This window comes from Pavona decussata, unplaced genomic scaffold (genome assembly GCF_977016875.1).
Source record: "Pavona decussata unplaced genomic scaffold, jaPavDecu1.1 SCAFFOLD_114, whole genome shotgun sequence".
Lineage (NCBI taxonomy): Eukaryota > Metazoa > Cnidaria > Anthozoa > Scleractinia > Agariciidae > Pavona > Pavona decussata.
In genome coordinates this window covers 5002501-5022237 of record NW_028145528.1, presented here as the reverse complement: position 1 = coordinate 5022237, position 19737 = coordinate 5002501, and the positions used below count along the sequence as shown (strand labels likewise).

At 38.9% G+C, this 19737-nt stretch overlaps 2 protein-coding genes and 1 long non-coding RNA gene across 3 annotated transcripts in view; 2 read left to right on the top strand and 1 right to left on the bottom strand.

Moving 5' to 3' along the window:
• Positions 1-621: 621 nt before the first annotated feature.
• On the bottom strand, positions 622-11600 carry LOC146470356 (cyclin-dependent kinase inhibitor 2A-like). The gene is made up of 7 exons (XM_085122468.1): positions 11495-11600; positions 11256-11380; positions 10078-10212; positions 5265-5317; positions 2634-2692; positions 1440-1559; positions 622-1088 (listed from the first exon to the last, which is right to left on the bottom strand). The coding sequence occupies exons 1-7, from the start codon at positions 11543-11545 to the stop codon at positions 987-989; spliced, it is 645 nt and encodes a 214-aa protein (XP_084978594.1). The 5' UTR covers positions 11546-11600; the 3' UTR covers positions 622-986.
• LOC146470357 (uncharacterized) lies at positions 3376-5103 on the top strand. Its single transcript, XR_014867092.1, has 2 exons — positions 3376-4624; positions 4657-5103. It is a non-coding gene; the product is annotated as an uncharacterized LOC146470357 (long non-coding RNA).
• The window catches only part of LOC146470355 (transaldolase-like), an 11432-nt gene continuing 3292 nt past the window's right edge, over positions 11598-19737 (top strand). The window contains exons 1-8 of the mRNA XM_085122467.1: positions 11598-11756; positions 11830-11953; positions 13287-13326; positions 13872-13939; positions 14719-14850; positions 15141-15201; positions 16849-16963; positions 19459-19588. Of these exons, the coding sequence (XP_084978593.1) occupies positions 11690-11756; positions 11830-11953; positions 13287-13326; positions 13872-13939; positions 14719-14850; positions 15141-15201; positions 16849-16963; positions 19459-19588 (737 nt within the window). The 5' untranslated portion in view covers positions 11598-11689. The remainder of the gene's footprint in view (positions 11757-11829; positions 11954-13286; positions 13327-13871; positions 13940-14718; positions 14851-15140; positions 15202-16848; positions 16964-19458; positions 19589-19737) is intronic.

The following is a 19737-nucleotide window of genomic DNA, read 5'->3' as shown; positions in this document are numbered from 1 at the left end:
AACACAGCGGCAAAAGAATGATCTCTAAGCCAATACATACCTCATGTACCATATTCAGAAAGTACAGGGGAAGCTACTTCACTCTACGGTGATATGCAATTGGTATAATAATGCTATTATTATTTTGAATACAGGGCACTGAAACCAAGTTCCCTTCAGAAGATAATGTTGTAAAGCTTTTGAGTTTTTCATTAACAATTACACTCCAGCTTTACTTATCTTCAGGTATAGTTTTTCTTTTCCTCTGAGTGTTCTATGAGTAAATTCTGACCTCTAATGATATCAGAAAGTCAGTGATTTAGCAGCTAAGGTCCATTGTTTCTTGTCAGAACTCCCCAAAAGACTAATATTTGCATGCACAATAATTCCAGCTGTTGCATTACAGGAGCCTTAGCTATGCTCTGGGCACCTAGAGTTTTTGCTGTTTGGACTCCTAAGTTCTCAGCTTCTTGCCTTGTGGGCTCCTTCCAATTTTTCATAAACAGTAGCCTCACTTACACTTAATTTTATGTACCTGTAACCCTGCAGAGACGTAACAATGGGGGAAAGTCTAGCAAGTTTATCAGCAGGTTTTTATGTTTTCTAGAATTACACAATTCAGTTACAGAACACTGCTTTACAACTAGCTAGGGGTGGAATGATTCAAACACCCTTCGCATTTTCATCAGTGAAACCTCTCTTCCTTTTATAAAAAGGGTTAACAATGTAATTGCTTTTTCAAAAATTTTCATACTTGAATAATTTATTCATTTTACAGTTATTGCACTGCATCTGTACAAACTTGAAAAACTTACAATACACATTCAAGCTGCCATTAGAGCAACTTATACAAAAAGTCCAATATTTCAAAATAATATTAATTTTTCCACCACCATCTAAAGCTGTGGATGAGAAATTCAAATAACTTGGCACCTCTTTTTGTGCCAGGATTTCGGTTTCCCTGTATTTTCAGACAGGGGTATTATTTTGTGGTGTGGAATTCAGTATCAACTCCTCCAGACTGAGAAGGCTGGACTATCCATGCGTGAACTGCTTGGTAGAGGTTCACTTGCAGTCAGTACATCACCACTGTTAAATGCAGCTTGTTGCTAATTAAAAAAATAAATGAACAAACTATCAAACTTTTGGCCATTACAGGAAAAAGCAAAACATCACTGATAATATTATTGTTGTTTTGGACATTTGACATTTCTATTATTCTATTCTTTATTGTTGTATTTTTACTTGTTAGCCGCGCAAACACTAATAGCCTCATACCGCACGAGGACTGGACATCAGTTACAGGTAGTTTAAGTCGCGAGTTCACACACAGATGAAGTGGACAGGTTTTTTAGTTTTGGCCTTTTTGACGGAAGAATAGTGATTTATGCTTTCAGTCTCAGTCTCAGTAAGTTCAAATGTGTCACAGTGACTATTTTTAAGGTCACAGAAATCCATACCTCATAGTTCCGCTGTGTTCTGTCGCCATGAAGTGACTGTGTCTTAAACACATATGCTGACCCAGGTCTGGAGAAGTATGCTCTATCTGAACTTGGAATTTTGTCTTCTCCTGTTTCAACCTAGTAAAGAGATTATAATCTGAACATTAATACAGTAGGTACATGTAAGTGTACTGTATTTCAACAGACCTTGATGTCAATAACAGGCTTGGTTTAAATTTAATTGGCATTTACCACCATATTCCTTTTGTTCACATTGTTTACTTTGGGGCACCTACTCCATTAGTTCTCTTAGCTATCTGGGTGTCACAAACTTCACACAATTAATATGTATTCAATTTTTGGTCATTTTTTTCTTCCTTCATTTTTTATCTATTTTTAGCAACAATGAATTGTAAATTATTTTTGATTCTTTCTCTTTACTGTATGTACTGTATCCTTTATACCATTGTATGTGACCTAGTTTTAAAAAATAATAATCTTGTAATATTCGTGTGAATTAAATAAATTGACTTGAAATTAAAAAGAATTGAGGATGTAAGTGACAACTTTTTGGTGTTGTTTTGTTTTTTTATTTTTTAATTTAATTTTAGGCCCTTAGAATAAACTAACTTTTATGAAACACTGATTTAATTCCCACTCACCATATATCTAATGGATCTTTGTATAATATTAGTTTTTTTCTCATTCAGGGTTCTTGTTAAGATTTGTAAAAGGAGGTAATAAATTTGCAACAGTAGAGGGATGCCATCGTCTCCCAGGAAATGATAGGAGCAAGATGACCATGGAACGAATGGAAACCAAGTAACATGGGGGAGCTTGAAGTCAGTGTTGTTATTGACTAAAGAAATGCTCAAACCAAGAGCAATTTCTTTTTTAATGTTTTTACATTCTTTATGGCAAGGAAATTCCCAAAACAAGGACGTGAATAGACAGTAAAACTAACCACTTATTATAGTTACTCCCTCCTAACGAGAACCTTGTCATTAAAATCACCTATAATTATAATTATTATATTATTTAAAAAAAAACTGACATGTGGAAAAGTAACGTTATAACCATAAACAATATTTACCTGGCAAACTCAAACAACCAGTACTCCAGTTTGGTTCATGTTTTCTGTATGAACCAGATTGAGAAGCCAGTAAGCTCATAAGAATTAAAAAACTACTACTATTACTTCTTTGTTGTTACCTTCTTCACAATGTCCATTCTGATAAGTTCAGCTTTAGGTGTTCTCTTACAGCCAGCAGCTGCAAAAACATGTTAAATACCATCAGTGACAATGTTATATTATTTTAACAAACAATTTTTTTCCACTTCAATCCTGAGGTCATGGTTTTCAACATAAAATTGTTTTATGAGTAAAATTATGAGCTCAGGAATGTAGTGAAAGTTGAAGTTACTTGACTGTTGAATTACTGGTTTTCATGTGACATCAACCAAACCGCAAAGCCTTGACAATAATTTTTACCTTCATATATCAGGGTACAATTACCTAAAAATACATCTTCTACAGGTTTTCAGCTCGATAGCATCCTACCTATTAAAAATTTATAGAACATTTAGAATTTGCCGCATTTTCACTGTACGTGGCATCCAGATAGCAGCCATGGCAAAGCCGTTTCGTGTGTAAAAAATGGCACTGTGGGAGATTTTAGCATTCTGAACAGTTACAATATTAGGAGAAGTAAATTATGTGAATATTCACAAGTTCACATGAGAAAACTAACCACTTCTGTCTGTAGCAAAAAGTGAATTCCAGATGTTTTAATTAATTTCCGGCTGCCATGTTGGTGTGATGGTAAAACCGGCATTAGGAGTGAAAATTAAATGACTCACAGAACACACTTTTCTGACCATAATAAACATATCATGTTCACACTCACAACTAATAAACAAACAACAACAACTTTATTAATTAATTCAATAATTCAGGGCTCGAAATAACGGCCGGTCAACGGACAATGTCCGGACTGATTTGGGAGTTGACCGGTCAACCTTTCGTCTTGCCGGTCATGTTGACCGGTCACATTTGATCGTTTTGAAAATGAAATAAATTAAAATTTCCATGCTATTCAGTTGTTTCAGTTGTAGCAAGTCGGTGTGTATTGTCATTTGCGGAACTTTGATCTGAAATCCTGGGTGAAATGCAACAAGAACCGTTGTTTACAATCCGGGCATTGAAAACAGACATCGGGGTTCACGCACTTCCGGTCACAAAGTTGAAAATAATTTATTTTCTAATTCACTTTTATTAGTTAAATTTTCAAGTTTTGCATTTCTCCCTGCATATAAAGTAATTCCTCAGCCCAGAATAAATATAATCAAAGTACAAAAGCAAAGGAACTATACTTTATAAAACCAATAGTTATTCCAATCTTCGCAAGTTTATCTTTGGCGTGCGTAATATAAACATAAAAGGTTATACAATGAAAAACATCCGTGAACTTGAATCAATGTGCAAACATTCTAACGTTTGCCAGATATTATTGGCCTATAGAGATAACACAAAATGAAAAACATTCAAGCAAAAACTGGTTGTGATTGTCATGGAACGTGTTACAGAAAAATACATATATCTAAAGATTTGCGAGTTAAATAAAAGCCTGATGTGCATACAGTACGTCACATCACGGGAACCCGCGCAGTAGGCATGTGATCATATGTTGATAATCGCCAACTTCTTTGATTCTATCCTGTGCATTGTAATGTTCCCGAGTGATGTAATCAAAATCTTCTTGTGTGAAGTAATGCCCTCGAATATCTAAAAGTACTTTACTGTTAGTGTACTTCAACAGCTCGACAACACAATGTACAGAAAGAGCTTCTCGGTTGTGTGCCACACACAAAAGCTTGAGATGTTTGTGTTGCTTAAAGGGAGATATTTTATAACTTTCCTGAGAAATTTCTTGGCAGTTTTCAATAAAATAACATTTCCAGACAGATTTGACCATATTTCTTGAACACTTGATGTGTCTTCCAGTTCCGGCACACCCAAGTTAAAATGCCTGGTTACTAAGCTTTTCTCGATGAATCTCTTGTAATGAGGATTAGTATAAATCTACTAGTGTTCTATCACGAATGCCGTTCTCTGATTGGCTACGCTACTCGCTATCTATTCTGTGATAGATAGTGAGTAGCGATTTTCAACAAAATGGCGGCCGCTTCTTCGCGTTTTCGAAGTGTCTGCGATGAGGAAATAGATAATTTACAGGTTTAGTTTTGAACAACTAGTAGATTTATACTAAAACAATTAGATTATTCGCTCTCGATTTCTATGCGTGATAGTTGATTCGGGCTTCGCCCTCATCAACTATCACGCGATAGAAATCTCGAGCTCATAATCTAATTGTTAAGTAGAAACATGGATTACTGGTGGAGTTTTAGGATCAAGATCTCACACCGTGATACGTACACCAGAAATCATTATATTTGGAGGCAATTACTGTGCATTTACTTATTTACAAATTTAATGTATAAGATAACGATATTTAACGTGCTGTGGGTTAGTCCTACAGACAGTGTACAGTACGTATTAATACACATACACTGTAAGCTTATTTTCATTTTGCTGCTGTAATTTACTTTTGTTGTTGACAATGAGTGCTTTAAAGTGCTTCAACTATTTTGGAAATATATAACGCCAGTTTTGGTTCATGGGCCCCTGTTTTAAGAGTTATTTATTTTATATAATTTGACTGGCCAGAAACGGTACGTAACCGAGCTAAAATGAATTAGGCCGGTCATCGTGTCCGGAGACTCTCCGGAAATTATTTCGAGCCCTGTAATTCAATAACATTATTAGTTACTTCAATAACAAACCTGCAAAAAATGGCCATATTGCATCAAGCGCTGAGGCAAAATCCACTGCTGACCTAGAAATTAAGTGAAATGATTCATATGTTACAAATTACCAGAACTTCACCTTACGGGGCTAGGATTAAGTAATTCAACAACCCATACGGGGTTTTAAACTATTTACCAATTGAAATTAATTTGAATTGTTACTTTCATAATTCTGAATAATCTAAGTCTGACTGTTAAATTTTAATGAAACTTTAAAAGGAATTGACTCTTTTCACACATTTTACTTTGCAACTAAGAACAATTGTGAACACTACAAAATTTGTAGTGTTCAGAAATATTTAATATTTCTGGAATGTTTCTTGTGTTGGTAAAGAAAATCAATCAGATATGAGATGAAAGAAAGACAAGCTGTAACGGTCATTTTTTTTGTGGATTGTAGTTTTTTTCTGTGATTTTATTTTGCTTCTGATTGGTCATAGAACAATGAACATTCCTGGAATAACTATTAGTGTTCATGATTTTCTTAGTTTCATAGTAACAATCATTCAACACCCTTTTAGTGTCACTATTCCGCATATACTTTAAATTATTATTGTTTAACAAAGCATGCAGCTAGATAACAGTATTGAGACAAAGTAAACAGACAACAAGGTGGCGTAATTGGGGGACACATCCCCGTGGCAGGTTAATACGACTTCGGGTTATGTGCGCAAAACAAACGTAAGCCTCACTTACCTCCCCACTAACGTGGGGTAGGACAAGAGTATTGGCAGAGCCTTTCTTATCTCCCGAGCACCATACGGGCTGGATCGGACAAGATAAAGGCAAAGGTATGAGATGGCAAGATACGAGCAATGCCAAGAGCTTGAGGGAAGTCGCAACGCAGACTTAACCGAACCACAAGGAGTGACCCCAAGTTTAATGAATATATAACAATCCTCCTCCAAAGGGAGGGAGGGTGGGTAAACAAAATTCTTATACGTGTTTGCGTTCGTGCAATACTGCCAGGATAATGCCCTGGGATAGTGTTCTGACGCTTTTATAGCGAGACAGTGACTCAAAGTTCGGCCAATAGGTACAAACGTACTGTAAACTAAAGGACACAACGTGGCAAACTACTAGCCATCAATAGGGCTTTACAAAACGAGAACCAATCCCAGCAAAGGTAAGATTCATTTCTAGACAATTGTGCAACATATTGGTACAATTTCCTAGCCATGAAAGGCTTTTATCCTAACCCTACTGAATAGAGAGTATTCATTTATGAATGAGGCTTTCGTGTATACATTGTTGTCTGGGGTCGACACAACATTGCGTGACCAGCCACCCCTAAGGCGTCACGTTCCATTAAGCGCATTTTACCGTTCGGTAAAAGCCTTATTAATGTCACTATTCCGCATATACTTTAAATTATTATTGTTTAACAAAGCATGCAGCTAGATAATAGTATTGAGACAAAGTAAACAGACAACAAGGTGGCGTAATTGGGGGACACATCCCCGTGGCAGGTTAATACGACTTCGGGTAATGTGCGCAAAACAAACGTAAGCCTCACTTACCTCCCCACTTACGTGGGGTAGGACAAGAGTATTGGCAGAGCCTTTCTTATCTCCCCAGCACCATACGGGCTGGATCGGACAAGATAAAGGCAAAGGTATGAGATGGCAAGATACGAGCAATGCCAAGAGCTTGAGGGAAGTCGCAACGCAGACTTAACCGCCACAGATGCATGCACAGCATGCATCCCCCCAAGCCAACCCTAGCCTAAAGAAAGTTGCCCGAAACACGGGCCATTTGCGGGACCGCAGAAAGAAGCACTGATTCAGGAGTGCGGATATAAATCTGGTAACAGTCTGAGGACCAGCGCCCCAATACTTTAATTAGCCAGTCTGGTAAGCCTGCAGCGGCAGCGGCGGATGCTGCGCCTATGCAAAAACTATGACCCTTGAGACTTTTGTAAGGGAGCCCCGCGCAGCGGGCGGAGTCCCGAAGCAATAGCGTGACAGAGGACCTAGTGAGTAGCCGGCCTGACCGAAAATAGAACAGGGGTCCCGGTTGTGGCCGGGCCAAGATAAAATACTGTTGCATGGCTGAGACTGGACATAGTAAGGAAGCACACCGGGGAATAACCAGTGAGTGCCCTTCCCTAAAAATGTCAGTCTTTGAGGACTTGAGCGTGACAAGTATGCGCTGCGGGCGGGCCAGACATGGCAGAAAAGTAATGCAATCTAATGTAAGGTTAAATTTAGAGCTAAATTTATGTACCCCCGGATAGGTAAACTCGCTACAACGAAGAAAGGCAAAAAAGGCGAGAGTAAAGGCAGCCCAGATCATGGAAAAATCCCTGGGACCTAACCACTTGTCAAGGATGGGGCGAATAGCTAACAGGACCCGGGGGGTAACCGGCTGACGGCGAATGCGAGGGGAACCCTGGTAACGGAGAATACCCCGGAGAATCTTTTGGAGAAGAAGACGCCCTCTTAGGGGGTCCTCATACCCTGAAAGAATATGAAGATTACGAACTGCTGCTAAGTAGATTTTAATTGTACTGTGACGAACCGTACGAGCTAGGAAGGATGCAAAATAAACAAGGGTCCCTTCGGATGCGGGAAGAATAGCGCCTTCTGGTGTTGTAAGCCTGTTCATGAGGCAAAACTGAAGAAACCGCTTTTCCCCAGAGCTATATGTTCGGTTGGTGTTCACTGATAAGGCCCAGTTAGTGTACATCAAAACTTCATCCTTCAGAGGGTCATGAAGGAAGGCGGGATGGAACAGGGGCTCTGGTCGGCATCGGGAGCGAGTTCCCGGAAGCGGCTGACCTGAAAACGGGAGAGGGCATCAGCGATTTCGTTGGAGACTCCCGGGACGTGACGGGCCCGCACCAAGAAATTATGTTTCATGGAAATTAAAACTAAGAAACGAACTAAGTCCATTATTCTGGGAGCTTTGGAATGGCCCGAGTTTATGATGGCAACAACGCTCTCATTATCGCACCAAAACTGAAGGCGTTTCCCCGAAAAATGGGGGTACCAGAGTACACAGGCAAGTACAATAGGAAAGAGTTCCTGCCATTCGATACTAATCCCCTTGCGTTTGTCAATGAGCATGTGAGGGGGCCAACGCCCTTGGAACCATTTACCATTAAAATATCCCCCAAACCCGATGGTGCTGGCAGCATCGGTGTACAATTCGAGGTCAGGGGTAGAAGTTACAAAAGAGTCTAGGAAAAAGGAGCGCCCATTCCATTTAGCGAGAAAAGCTTTCCACATGGTGATATCCCGAAAAAATTCCTTGTTTAGGCGAATATGGTGAAAACGGCTGGAAGCCCCTCTAGTAAGATTAATCATGCGTTGTAGGAAAGTCCTTCCTGGGACAACAACTTTACAAGCGAACTGCAGGGTACCTATAAGGGATTGGAGCTCCACCAACCGAGCTGAGCAGCGATTGGCGAAAGAATCAAGGAGCTGTCTGATTCTGGTCAATTTATCGTCGGGTAAGCGTGCCTCCATACGATTACTATCAAGGACGATACCCATGAATTCTAAAACCTGAGAGGGGCCCAGGGTCTTTGATGCTACCGTGGGGACCCGGAGGGACATAAATACCTTTAGGAGGGTACTAAAGCTCCCCAAGCAAGCTAGTTTCGTGGGTTCAGCGATAAAAAAGTCATCCAAGATGTGAATTACGTGTCTCAAACCATAGTTATGCTTTAGGATCCATTCCAAGGCATCAGAAATCTGATTAAATAAAAAGGGAGCACTACGGAGCCCAAATGGGAGGTAAAGATCTACGTAGTAGTGGGATTGCCAGTAAATACCCAGAAGGTTCCAGTCGTCAGGGTGAATTGGCATAAGGCGAAAGGCGGATTTGAGATCTGTCTTGGCCATGAATGCCCCAGGGCCCAAGGAGCGCAAAATTTGTACCGCATCGTCCACCCGTACATACTGAAGGGAATAGGGGTCTTTTGGAATGTGATCGTTTATGCTCTCACCCTCAGGGTAAGAGAGGTGATAGATGGTTCGCCACTCTGAGGAGTGTTTCTTGGGGACCACGCCTTTGGGATGACACTGCAAATCCGGGAGTGGTGGGGAAGGGAAGGGGCCCGCGACTCTACCCAACTGCATTTCCTTGTTAAGGTTTGCTGAGACAACCTCTGGATGTTGAGACGCGGAGAGCAAGTTGCGTGACACCCGGGTTTGTTGAGGGCCAAGGTAACCTATGCGAGCACCATACCGGAGGGCATTAGCTAAATTATTAACAAAAGAGCGATCAGGGTGATTAACTAATTCTAGTACTAAGTTATCTACATGTAAGGGAGTGGACACTGTGGGTCTCTGGCTCTGCTGGCGCTGTGATATACGTGTTTGCGTTCGTGCAATACTGCCAGGATAATGCCATGGGATAGTGTTCTGACGCTTTTATAGCGAGACAGTGACTCAAAGTTCGGCCAATAGGTACAAACGTACTGTAAACTAAAGGACACAACGTGGCAAACTACTAGCCATCAATAGGGCTTTACAAAACGAGAACCAATCCCAGCAAAGGTAAGATTCATTTCTAGACAATTGTGCAACATATTGGTACAATTTCCTAGCCATGAAAGGCTTTTATCCTAACCCTACTGAATAGAGAGTATTCATTTATGAATGAGGCTTTCGTGTATACATTGTTGTCTGGGGTCGACACAACATTGCGTGACCAGCCACCCCTAAGGCGTCACGTTCCATTAAGCGCATTTTACCGTTCGGTAAAAGCCTTATTTATTCATTTCTACTAAGAACCCCTGTCTGTCATAATCACACAAGGCACTTCAAATACAACTGCTCACCTGCCAAAATTGTCTCTAATTGTAAGGTCAGGGCTATGATTCATTAATGTCATAACAACTTTGCCATGCCCTTGGAATGTTGCACAGTGAAGGGCAGTCCAATTTGTACCTCTGTTACAAGCATTGATGTCAGCTCTGTAAAATAAACAGCACTTAATTTGAATAATCATAATGGTCAGTTTCAAGAAATTTTGAAGAAAGTTGTCTTAGGTGAAATAAATGGGCACCAATCTTGTACCCAGAGTTCTCAGGCTCTCTGGCCAGTGGAACCATCCCTGGAGGGGCTCTGGGGTACTGGAATTTTTTCAATGCAGAAGTCCCGAGGTGAAAAAGCAGAGCCATTAAAAGGGCAACCAATAAAAAAATTTAAGATTGCACAGGCAGAGATGACAGTGCCTCACTCACTCCATAGTTTTATCATAGTTAATTCATTTTGTTTTCTTTCAGAAACATGAATGTTGTCCCTCGTGATTATCAAATAGTTGAAAATTAAAATTTCTCTGAACGAGTCCGTAAAGGACCGAACAAGATGTGCGGCAATCCAAGGATTTGTCCAGTCAATACCCAATTTTGACCGGACATTGTCCGTTGACCGGCCGTTATTTGCAGCCCTGTAAACGTTACTGGAAATCCACTTCATAAAAAAAATAAAGGTTTGATTGTCAATTTCTATTTAAAGTTTTCGTGCTCATTTAGGGAAGCTTTTTGTCTTCAACAACAATGTTGTCTTCTGCCTTCTGAGTTAGATAATGTAATCTGCCCCAGGTCATGACGTTTTTCCAAAAGCAATTTCCGGTATGATCTCAGATAAATAGGAAATATAAATAGCTGTGAACAGTGCGTGAGTCAGATATGTATCTGCCCCTTTCATGACGTTTTCAGAAAGAAATTTCCGGTATGATCTCGAGTACCGTAACGCAATATTTCAGCATCACGCGTAAATATAGGCATCTTGTGCTTGCATAATCCCAGTTTAAAACGGAGAGGCAACTGCAGGCATATTAAAGTGCAAGCACAACAAACCAGGAAGTCTTTAGATTAGATTAGATTAGATTACGTAGATTAGATTAGAGCTACGTACTTCGTACATGCACACAAGAAAGGCCTTTGGATTGACATTTATCAAATCGGCGAGAAACAGCTAAAGTATGAGACTTGAAAATGGCATACTAGCTTACCCTCTGTCTAGTAACAGCTGCACAATATTATTATAAGCCCAGAAAGCCGCAATACAGATGGGTCTGAAGCCCTCAGGGGAATACGAGTTCACATTAACACCTCGGTCCAAAATGTCCTTCACCGCCTAAAAAGACAAATACAATACTGCTTTAAATACAATATCGGTAGTGCGAAGAATGCTTCTAAATGTGAAGTTCATTTGTAGGCAAGAATGCCGTTAATTCTTCAGATATCAAACCTTTAAATCGCCTGTAGCCGCAGCGCTTGTCAAATCTCCTCCGTCCGCCATTTTGTTTCTTTTCCTTATGAGGAAAGCCGCTGATCGAAGTCAGTGCCGTACCCATGAGTGTACCCGCTGAAGGATGATCACGGGCTCAGCCGCGTGACTCTGCATTCGATTCTCCGTGGCTTTGCAAAGAAGATCGGTGTGAAAATGGCCTACACACTTGAGCAGCTGAAAAAATACACGACAGTCGTCGCTGATTCAGGCGACTTCGAAAGTAAGACAGAGACAACTTGTTGATGTCTTTAGTCCTTCGCTGGTGGAGCTCATTTCTCTTGTTTCGTTTTCAGCTATCTCGCAGTACAAACCTACCGATGCGACAACCAACCCTTCACTTTTGCTGGCTGCGTCTAAAATGCCTCAGTATAAGCAATTGCTGGAAAAAGCTGTTCAGTACGGAAAATCAAATGGAAGGTAATAGAGAACGATGTGTTTTTATCCACAAAATTTGATTTATTTGGCGTTTTTGTGGGTACAATCAATGATACAAAGTCACGCTTCAAGTGTTCAGCTGAATTGGAATTTAAAAATTTGCGTGTTGTGATAATTTATAAGCAATTTGAAAGGCATGAAAAATGCAAAATGTAAATTATTTTATTTGTGACGAAATGTTGTGGCTGTTATAAGGCGCCAATATCAATGCTGAGAGCTGTCTTGCGTAATTAGGTTTCATTCTTTGCTAATTATCTTCCAAAAAAAAGTTTTTGAAAGTTGACCTCGATGACGCACGTGCATGATAAACAGAATCGACGGACCATAAATTTTTAGTCTACAAAAGAATGTTAGGATTTATCTTCTGGTATCTAAATAATAAAATGCAAAGATTTTTAGCTTATAAGTGTCACATTACCGTGGTGACTACAGTATTCTTGTTTGTATATGTGATCATGACTGTGGTGCTTTACTTAAAATCTGTTCATACCAGTTATAACTTTCATGGAAATTCTGTGATGTTGACAAACACAAATTAAATAAACAACTTGATATTAAACCATCAGTGTCATTATAAATTATTAGACCCACTGCAGTGCTATGAAATCTTACTGTATAAATAATTCATGCATTCATTCATTCATTTGCACGTTCATTCGTTCGTTCGTTCGTTCGTCCATTCATTCATTTATTCATTATCACAGCTATAAAGGTTATTTTCCATCTGATCACCAAAAAATTTGCTATATATAATTTTTTAAAGAAAGTGATCAGCAATAAAGTGATTTATACTTTATATGGAAACTTGGTAATCCAACAGACCCTATACAAAAATGGCTGACATTTTATTATTTTTTTGTTTGCATTCAAAGTAGCCTTACTAACCTCCTTCTTGAGTTCAAAAATCAAAAGAATATTTTTGCCTTGAACGAGGCTAGTGAGGCTAATATGAATACAGACAAGAGAATATTAAAATGTCAGCCATTTTTGCATAAGGTGTATACACTGCAGACACTTTTACTGCCTGGTTTTCATATAACTGCTGATGGTCACTCCATTTTTGTCAACAGCAGTGACTGGTGGCAGTCATATCAAAACAAGATATAAGACTCAGCCAGAGTGTTGCCTTTGTACAGTGGTTTTTATTGCTAATCTGTGCTTACTTTTCAACAAAAACAAGGCCAAAATTTTGTGTCAGTATCATTTCATGGTGTACAGTGTACAAATTAAAGGAACACAATGAAGCAAGAAAAGAGATACTTGGGAGTTTGTTTATTAACTTGATAGATTTCTCTCTTTCTTTTTCAATTTGAAGCACCCTTGAAGAGCAGGTGACTGCTGCAATGGATAAGCTGGTAAGTAAGAAAATGTCTGACTTTTATTGGACAAAATTAAAATGAATTAAGAACAGCATTTCTTGGTTGCAGCTATTCTAGTCTTTTGTAGTACTTTTATTGATTAGAGAACTTATCTATGTTAGGCATATCTTAACTCAAACTGACCCATTTATACAGGCGTGTTAATAGGTAAGTGTCCTTCTAAATGGTATAATGGTAGACAAGGCTGAGCCCTGTGAAGTCCCATCGTCATGACAAAGAGCTGAACGTCAAAACATCCACTCTCAATCTCTTTACAGTGACCAAATTACCTTATAAAATCCCACTCCTCCACCTAAGCAGAACCACATAAAGAAACTGATTCCCACATCTTAGACATTATCAAATAGTGTCCCATTTAAAATTTGCATCAAGTACTCAGAAACATCTTCAGAAAGACACACTTAGGATTTTCTCCCTTAAAATGTGATTGCATTTCTTGAAAATATTATTTTAAATAAAGGGTTCTAAGCACATCATTTTATATTGCTGGAGTCTAATTTTATGGCTCTTGTTTTCTCTAGTTTGTCTTGTTTGGAATTGAAATACTCAAGATTATCCCTGGTCGGGTTTCAACAGAAGTTGATGCCAGGTAAGTTAACCGTATACATGATAGCATTAATAAAATTGAGTTTTGTGTAATAACCGCCGACCAGTTAGCTCAGTTGATTGAGCATCGGACTACTGTGCGGGAGGTCGTGGGTTCAAACCCCGGCTGGACCAACACTCAGGGTCTTTAAATAACTGAGGAGAAAGTGCTGCCCTAGTCTTCTCGGATAAGGACGATAAACCGTAGGCCCCGTCTCACAACACTTCAATGTTCATAACCCTGTGGGACGTTAAAGAACCCAGACACTAATTGCAAAGAGTAGGGCATGGAGTTCCCGGTGTGCTGGTCGGGTCTTTGTGCTGTTTCATGATTTCATGGGTTGGGTGGGTAGGATGAGGTCGCTAATGGACATATGCTGATGTAAACCACATGAAAAGAAAATGCGGTATATAAATGCATTACCATTACCATTTGAAATCTGAGATGCATTGACATTCAAGACAAGTACCTAATCCGATTCATAGTACAACCAAGCATGTTCTTCTGTAAATAAAACAATTAAATATTCTGCTACTAATTCTATGGACAGACAAGGAGATCCATTAGCTAATGGTTATTAATTGCCCAACTTCTTGCTGGACAGATAATACGTAAAAATACAAATTTAATTTAAAGCAAAAGAAAGGTTACTTTGCTTACAGCCTTAATCAGTTAGTGAAAATGGCATCCTGTGACAAAACTCATGAATACATGATTAAAAATTCACTGGTGTCTTATTAATGTTAGCATGATCTTTCATTTCTGTTTAATTTTGCTTGTAGGTTGTCCTTTGATGTGGAAGGTTCAATTGAGAAGGCAAGACGATTTATCAAATTATACGAGGATGCAGGAATAAGTAAAGACAGAATCTTAATCAAACTGAGCACAACTTGGGAAGGAGTTGAAGCTGCTAAGTAAGTAACTTTCTTATGATCTGGCCAATTTTGTATCCAGTGTATATCCCCTTTTGTTAATTATACTAAGTAAGTTGCTTTTCAGATGGGAGTCTCCTAGAACTCCTTTAAGCCCAACATCAATGCAGACATGCTTTGAGAACTTATTTAAACACAAGACATTTTGCATGAATTGATCTTTTCCTCCATTCCTATATGTTTCATCAATAAGTGAAATGATGAAAAGTCTGTGGAGCACGTCTACCTTTCTGTTATTATTAAAGGTTATTCTTTAATTTGTTACTTGTTAGGGTGCTTGAGAAGGAAGATGGCATTCACTGCAATATGACCCTTCTGTTCTCTTTTGCACAGGTAATCTTTCTAAGGCTATGTTTTTGCTCTTATTTGATGTCAGTTAACTGCATATGTGATGCATTTAGTGTGCAAAACGCAAACTGTGTCGTGCTGCTCAACTAAGAAGGGAAACTGTCAACCCTTCACCTAGTGCCAAAATGTAATGTGTATTTTAATTTTGGACAAAATTTTTTAGGAACATACTACTAAATACTTGGTATACAAAATTCCCATATTTAAGTGGTCACACTTTGGTATTTAACTTACAGACTAAACATTGGAACTGTCACTCCAGCGATTCGTAAAGAACACAGTCTCTTGCACTGATGTTTCCAGACCTTTAATTAACTTCAACTTGTCTCTCAACACCGTAAGAACTAAAGATTAAAATGTTTACAAATTACTCAACTGTTACAAGATTACACTGATGAAAAATATTGCTACGCTAAACAAAAGGTAAAAATAACAGTTTACACAAATGGATAAAAACAACTAAATGAAAACGCTAAGTACAGTGACATTGACTTGCGTTAATATAAATGAAAGTTAAAAACCAATACAAAGCAACAAACTTAAGTTAAAAGCGTTGCTAAGTACGCGTACGCTAATCGAAACATTCAACTCTTAATTACATAAAGCAGCGAAAATGTTTACCTCCGTGCTGCCTTCAAATAACTGGAATGATAGTTTCTACTGTAGCTTGGTGAACTTTAACTTGAACTTTCTTGCACTTAAAACTTTAACTTGACTTGGACCTAACTTCTTGAACTTGCTTACGACTTGTGACAAAAAACTAAAACAGTTTGACTTTTTACTTGATTTGCGCTGTCGCGTGCCCTGTCGTGATCGGCAACAGCACGCGCTATTTAAATTACGCGTTTTCTAGAAACTTCTAGATAGTTCTACGAAAGAGTAAAAACGTTACTTACGGGAAAACGTTACTTAAATAAGCCGATTCCTAAAATGAATTATTGGCCTTTGTTAAACAAATAACAACTTGATAAAACAAACACAATATAAACAAATGCCGTGACTCACAGTTTCCTGGGGTAGCTACAGGAACTACCTTGGGAACATGTAAGTAAACAGCACCACAGGAAATTAGAGCTTAATAGGTGCTTTCACTTGTAATTTATTTATTTATTTACACCACCACCTCATACATAAGCATATGTAAAGGGCAGTTGAACTTTACAAAGTCAAGAGTTAGTCCCTTAAGTGCATGGCTGAAAATTTGGATATGATTCCTTCAGCTGTGCTTTCATTTCTTCATTTTTACCTTGCCAATTACCTTGCCATTTGTTGGGCAATGGATTACCGATAGTTGGTGGCCAGGTTTACGGGGGAGCTGACTTTGGGAAGTAAACTTTCTTTTAATGCAGTAACTGTGTTTAATGAAGTCCTCGGGCCAAGCAAGGATGGGAGTTGCCAAAGTTAACACAAATTCAAACTCTTCAGAGACTTCAGCAGAGACTTAATTTGGGGCAAGGACAGCAAGAATTTGGACTAGCAGTCATGATGATTTCAATAAAAATTATTAATTGGTCAACCCTATCACCTAATGAAGACTAGCATAATGTCGTCAAAATGACACTACATGTATCTACAACTTACATCTGTAGTAACTATTTATTAATCAGTTTGGCTGTCTCTTACCTCCTCCAGGCTGTGGCTTGTGCTGAAGCTGGTGTAACCTTGATCTCTCCATTTGTTGGACGAATTTTTGATTGGTATGTGAAGAATACAGACCAAAAGGAATTCAAACCTGCAGATGATCCAGGTAGGAATAAATCAATGCTGAAGAAATGCTACATAATTATGTTACATAAATTTGATCCAAATCAGTATCCTGTCACCACTGCAAGGATTTTTGTATTTGTTTGTTTCTAACTTTGTTGGATGAGTACATACAAGTTAGTTATTACCAAAATAAGGAACAGTAAATAGGAACCTATTAAGGACAGTTCCTCTTTTTGCTACTGTGCATGTGTTCTGCACATCTCGGAATGTTCCGAGAAAGTCAGGTTTCTTAGCGGTGGGGTGTGCTAAAACAGAGATATTTTTGTGCAATTATAACTGTGAGGGAAAAGCAGAATTATTGGCAAAGGTTATTGGAATCCGAAAAGAAAATTAGGGGTAACCATGCATTTTTCAGAGATAATTTGTATTTTGGTACACTTTTTCAGGGTTGTAGCTAAGAAATTTGTCTGCCGGTAAGCTGAGAAATTGAGCCGGCTAAAGAATGCGCGAAGTGCCTTCTGCCGTCGGCGTAGCAGACGGAGGGGTAGGTATGGGAGGGGGTTGCCCCCTCCTATTAGGGGGGTCTGAGGGGCCTCCTCAGGAGATTTTGAAAATTTTAATTCAATTTGGTGCACTCTGGTGAAATCTAGGGGCTCTTTTATGCAAAAAGAAACAACCATTAAAGAGAAGGTGAGCTGTGGTGCTGCAGTTTGAAACGTGCAGTACAGAGATTCACCCTGAATTTATTCAAAATTTTCTCCCTCGCTTTGACGTTTCCATATTTACTTCGTGTGGTTTTCGTGGTTTGGCGTTCCTTGAACTCTCTACCAGGTCTGTTCACTGTGCCCCTAAGGAGAATGACAGACCTGACTTCTGAGCAGACAGTGCTTTGTTTTACTTCAGTTCATAAATCTATGCTGTTTTCTTAATTCTCTTTTTGGTGAGCTCACTAGAAGAATAGTTCTTTATTTAAACACGGTAAAATCCATCAGGAGTATAAAAAATTAGAAATAACCTAACTCTCCTAAACAAAATTCAAAACCTAACTACAACTAATCTAATCTAACTAAAACCCGTTTTTCATGAATGCCGTGTATACTCTAACATTAACAATGAAAATACGTGAGTAAGATTTTCAACATTTACTTAACATAAAAGTAATGAGAACGAAAGCTACATCGCTTTCCATTCGTTCCGAAAAGATAAGTGCTTTTAAGTTTGCACTAGAATATCAGAAAATCGATTCTTATAAACGCTTAGAACTGCAAACAAAAGAGCTGTCCACTCGGTCGTTCAGCTGTTCATCCAGTTTCGCGGGTTCGTTCACTTGGTTTCTCGTTCGTTCGTTTTCGCCGGCGAGCACTCGGCGGACCGTTTACGTTTCTGGGTTTTGGTTTCTGGTTTGGTCAGTTGTTCCTCCATTTGCCCAGTTCTTCTTGCTATTCATGAGCATAAACATGTTATAAGCAATAAAATTTAACCAATTAAAACATTACAAAGAAGTTCCTTCATGTTTTTTTCTCTGTCATGCTACAGAGAAAGACTTCTTCTTTCTCCGATCTGACACAAATACCTGGCCCCAGTTGTTCAAAGAGCGGATAACTTTATCCACTGGATAAGTCACTATCCAGCGGAGCAAATATACTCCACCTGACGCTTTAGGCAAGTTTTCTACACAATCACATACTTAAATTTCACATTTGCTTCTACCCTATCCACAAATTATAAGGCTATCGGGAAAATCTTTCACACATTTTATCTGCCGGATAGCGACCTATCCAGTGGATAAAGTTATCCGCTTTTTGAACAACTGAGGCCTGGTAACAAACTCGTTCCCAATCTTTCGCAACGCCTTGAATGCGGGGGCTACCAAGCTTCGTGTTGACAAGATGGCGGACGCAGAAAACGGAAAGGACACGGTAAACAAGTTCTCAAAACCAGACTTTATTTCAATTACTTTATGGCATCGATACTCAAGGTATTCAGGAGTTTATTCAACCTTTTCACTTAAAATATATTATTCTAAATCGAACAATTGCTTGTGGGTAACTAAAGAACTGTTCATTGCCCTTTTAACCGAGTGCTTGCCACCCAAAATTCAGCCGGCGATGACCTCTTTCCCAGCCGGCGAATTTAGCCGGCAGCCGGAGCTTAGCGACAACCCTGCTTTTTAAAACTATTGTTGCTTATAATTATCTCTAAAAAAATGCCTGGTAACCCCCAATTTTCTTTTTGACTTCCAGTATAGCCCTTGCTAAGATCTGCTTTTCCAGCATAGTCATAAACCACACAAGAATACTTCTGTCCCTGTTTAGTAGGCATCCTCCTTTAAGGTAATTCATATACCCAAATGACTTGGAAGAAAAGGGACGTTAGGTGTTATTGACAAAATTGCACAGTCATATTAACCTTCCAAAGAAGGTAAATTTACATTTCAAGATGCGTTTCAGCCAGGTTTAATTTTTGTTGCACTTGATTTTATTGATATGAAAGCAGTCATTTGTAATACATGTAACTGTGGTCATATTGATTTAGGTGTTAAGAGTGTGACAGCAATCTACAATTACTACAAGAAATTTGGTTACAAAACTGTTGTCATGGGTGCGTCATTCAGGAACACTGGACAGATTACTGAACTAGCTGGATGCGATCTTCTTACTATCAGGTAACAATGGAGTTACAATTTATTGGCAAATCAGTCACATTCTTATTAATACCAAACTAAACTTCCACCAAGTGGCTCTTTCATCCACTGTTTCTAGGTCAAATTGGAATTTGGGAATGTTGGTTTTTGTGGAGGGAGGGAAACAGGAG